At 36.6% G+C, this 3,516-nt stretch overlaps 1 protein-coding gene across 1 annotated transcript in view; it reads left to right on the top strand.

The window, feature by feature from the left end:
- Positions 1 to 3,516, top strand: part of LOC107660412 (desmoplakin-like) — a 38,400-nt gene that overhangs the window by 1,174 nt on the left and 33,710 nt on the right. The window contains 2 exon segments of the mRNA XM_016449709.1: positions 125 to 246; positions 1,481 to 1,649. Coding sequence (XP_016305195.1) covers positions 125 to 246; positions 1,481 to 1,649 — 291 coding nt within the window.

The raw sequence follows: 3,516 nt of genomic DNA, 5'->3' as shown, positions 1-3,516 counted from the left end.
CACACGCACACACACACACACACACACACACACACACAGACACACACACACACACACAGTGATTTAAGGTTTTACTGCTTTCCACGTGATTCTAAAGTTTTTTTTTTCTGTCGTTTTTCTGGAGATGGGACCAGCAGCTGAAGTGGACAAAAACATGAATGCGGCAGCGGCTCTGATGGAGCAGATGAATAAGTACGCCGTGGACTTACGCAATGCGGGTCAGCCCAATGAAATGATCATCCGAAGGTACCTGCAGCGTGTGATTGTGTGTTTTCACATACGTAAATGAAACTAGTATGCTGTCACATAATGCACACTTTAGCATACAGCCCAGCCCACTATGAGCAATGTGTCAGTAACCAGGAATATATTGTGAAATTTGTTCAGCAGCAATGAGTGTTTCTTCAACTGTGGACATTTTTGGCATTGTGGAGATTTATAAAATCAACTGATGTGTAACTACACATTTGTAATAGTAAAGTTGCGATTGAGTACATTCAAAGCATATTAACTGTAGTGTTATATCAAATAACACTACAGTTAGAATTATAATTAAATATGTTACATGTGCTTTAAGCACATCAAAATAAGTGTGCTTCAAAGCACAGCAAACAATTAAGACGATGACTTAAAATGTACTTTAAAGTAAAACTTGTTTAATAAAAAAATGTTTAAAAATGTACTTTTTAAAAGTCTGCATGTACAGATACAATAAATCAGAGTTATTATAGTTAACAAAAAAACTAAACAAAAATTTAGAACATAAAAACTTAATAATTAAAAAAAAAAATTATTTAAGCCCTTTTCCAGGGCAATATTTCTTATTTCTTATTCATTTAGTTTTACTTGATATACTGTACTTGAAAAAAAAAAGACTAAAACTTTAACTTAAATTAAAATGAAAATGCAATAAAATCTAAAAATAAAACAAATTCAAACTATTTATAAAAACTATAGTATCTCAGTGATACTAAAATAACACTGCAGTAAATATACTTTCAAGTAGAAGTAAATTATTAGTTCACATTAAATAAGTGCACTTCTTCTCAACAAGGGAAAGCTAATTTCACAGCTAATATTTTCACATTTTTGCACAAATTTAAAAAATAACAGATTGATTGGAAATGGTACACAATTAAAAAAACTTTTTCTACACAAAACAGTGCATGTCTCATAATTCATCTCAAGCATGCTAGTCACTGACATTATTGTACCTTTGATAATCAAGTATAAACAATTTTGAAAAAAACATGTTTGGCGCAAAATACATCACAACTGACTAAGGGAGATTCTTAAAAAATCGCTACTGTGATTTCTATCGCAGCTATTCACAATGATAATAAAACCTAATTAATGGGACATAATAAAACTAATGGGACATAAAATACCAGTTGCTGAACACCCAGATATTTCTGATTTTAAAAAATAAAGAGGATTGTAGATTCAAAGCAAAGCGCCTAATCCTCGATCTGTCTTGCAGTCTGGACGAATGTCACGCCTTTCACTCAGAAATTCGAAACTCCATCACGGGCACCACTATGAGGAGGACCGCTGGTGGAGGCAATCGGATCATCGCGTCAGAAGTTATCGCATGGGATGACCCTAGCAAGAGCTTCCAGGAGGCAGTCGCATGGATCAGCCAGAAAAAGGTCTGTCTCTGGGCCACAGTTTAAAACAGCACACCTGCTTTTCTCTTGCACAACAGTCTGTTCAAAGCAAACATTCTGTATGAGTCATTCACTGGAAATATCAATGAATATAAAAAACTCAATAGCCTGAGAAAAACTCTCAATGCATGTACCTACTAATAACAAAACAATGTAACTGATTAGTAACTTAGCCGTTGTATTGTTTCATTGCATGGTGCATTTATACAGGGAAAACGATGTTAGTCTAATGATTTGTAACCCCTAATGTTGTCAAGACTACATAATTCTCACAATGCATAATTATGTGTGCAAAAAAAGGACACAAAGAAACACATTTTATTGCTAGAGATGTATAAAGCACAGCTCACACAGAAGTCCCTTTCAACGTTCTGTTGGTCAGTGCATTATGCAGTGTACATTATTTACTGCTGAAGGGTGTATTTTAGTAACTTAAAGGTACTAAATGTTACATATTAGAACCTGAAGTGCACATATTAGTAAATGTCGCTTTTGAAAGGGTACCATCACATCACATTTTTTTTCTGAAAGCGATTCGCTTAACCAACCTAAACATGAGTGTAATCTTTGTGGCGAACTTTTTTTGCTCTCATGCTAAATTTTGCTGAGCGAAGGTAAATGTGATGCAGTTTAATGGCAATAATCTCAATCTCAGCTATTTTTAGATATCAACAGTACTGTGTGTTTTGAAAAACTAAAAACATGTTCATTTTGCGGTGTTTGACTACTGTAGAACAGTTGTGTTACTAGTTTATTTGTCATACTTTACCATCAGTTGTTGGCCTTAAAGGGATAGTTCACCCAAAATGGAATATTCTGTCAACTATTGTTTGATTAATTGCTTTTTTTCTGTTGAACTCAAACGTAGATATTTTGAAGAATGTTGGTAACCAAACAGTTTCTAGTTCGCATTGACTTCCACAGTGCTTTTTTTTCCCAAGCCAGCAACTGGTTGGCTACCAACATTCTTCAAAATGTATTCTTGTGCTGAGAAGAAGAAAGAAATTCATACAGGTTTTAAACAACTTGAGGGGGAGTAAATGAAGATGATTTTTTATTGTTGGGTGAACTTTGACTTTATTTACACGAAAGGAAAATTCCAGGTAAATGCAAGATATGCTCTGCTGACATCATCTATATTTGCGTGTTAAACTTCCAGTTTAAGTGCGAAATCATCCTCTGTGTTTGATCTTGGCTCAAACCGTAGAGCTTTTGTTGGAGCTTCTCTTTACATGAACTACCAAAGCAGATCTGTCTCCTGAGCTGTCTGGAAAATAGCAGTGAGTTGACTGTGATTTCTCACCCTGCTGAAAGACAGGGTTTACAGACCGTACAGCCCATAATGACAGCACTTCACTGGAATTTACCCTCACAGCTCAGCCTCCTCCTCAAGTCCAGGCCGGTTCAGTGCCTGTGAGTGGAAGCATTCAGGCTTATCTCACATTCAGATTCACTGAGATCTGACGCATTTCCAAACAGAGAGAGAGAGAGAGAGAGAGGAGTGTATCAGACTCCCTGTGTTGACTAACTTCTTGTTACTTGTGATGGAGTTGTTTGGCGTCCACACCTACAGCAGGAGACATGCCCAGCGTTTCTGTGCCACTCCCACTACACACACCCGTTTGAGCGCTTTTCCTTTAAAGGTGACATATCATGAAAATCGTACTTTTACAGGTTTTAAGTGCTATAATCAGGTCCCCAGTGCATCTACCAACCAAGGAAACGTGAAAAAGATTAACCCGGTAACTTTGTTTTGGTAAGCCTTTTTCTGCGAGCGTCTGAGGAAACGAGCGCGTCTGATTTCGCTCCCTTGGTGACGTTGCAAAGGGATCTCATTATAATATCACCG

Source organism: Sinocyclocheilus anshuiensis, unplaced genomic scaffold, assembly GCF_001515605.1.
Source record: "Sinocyclocheilus anshuiensis isolate Anshui unplaced genomic scaffold, SAMN03320099.WGS_v1.1 scaffold1635, whole genome shotgun sequence".
Classification (NCBI taxonomy): Eukaryota; Metazoa; Chordata; class Actinopteri; order Cypriniformes; family Cyprinidae; genus Sinocyclocheilus; species Sinocyclocheilus anshuiensis.
This window is presented reverse-complemented; position numbering and strand designations above follow the sequence as displayed.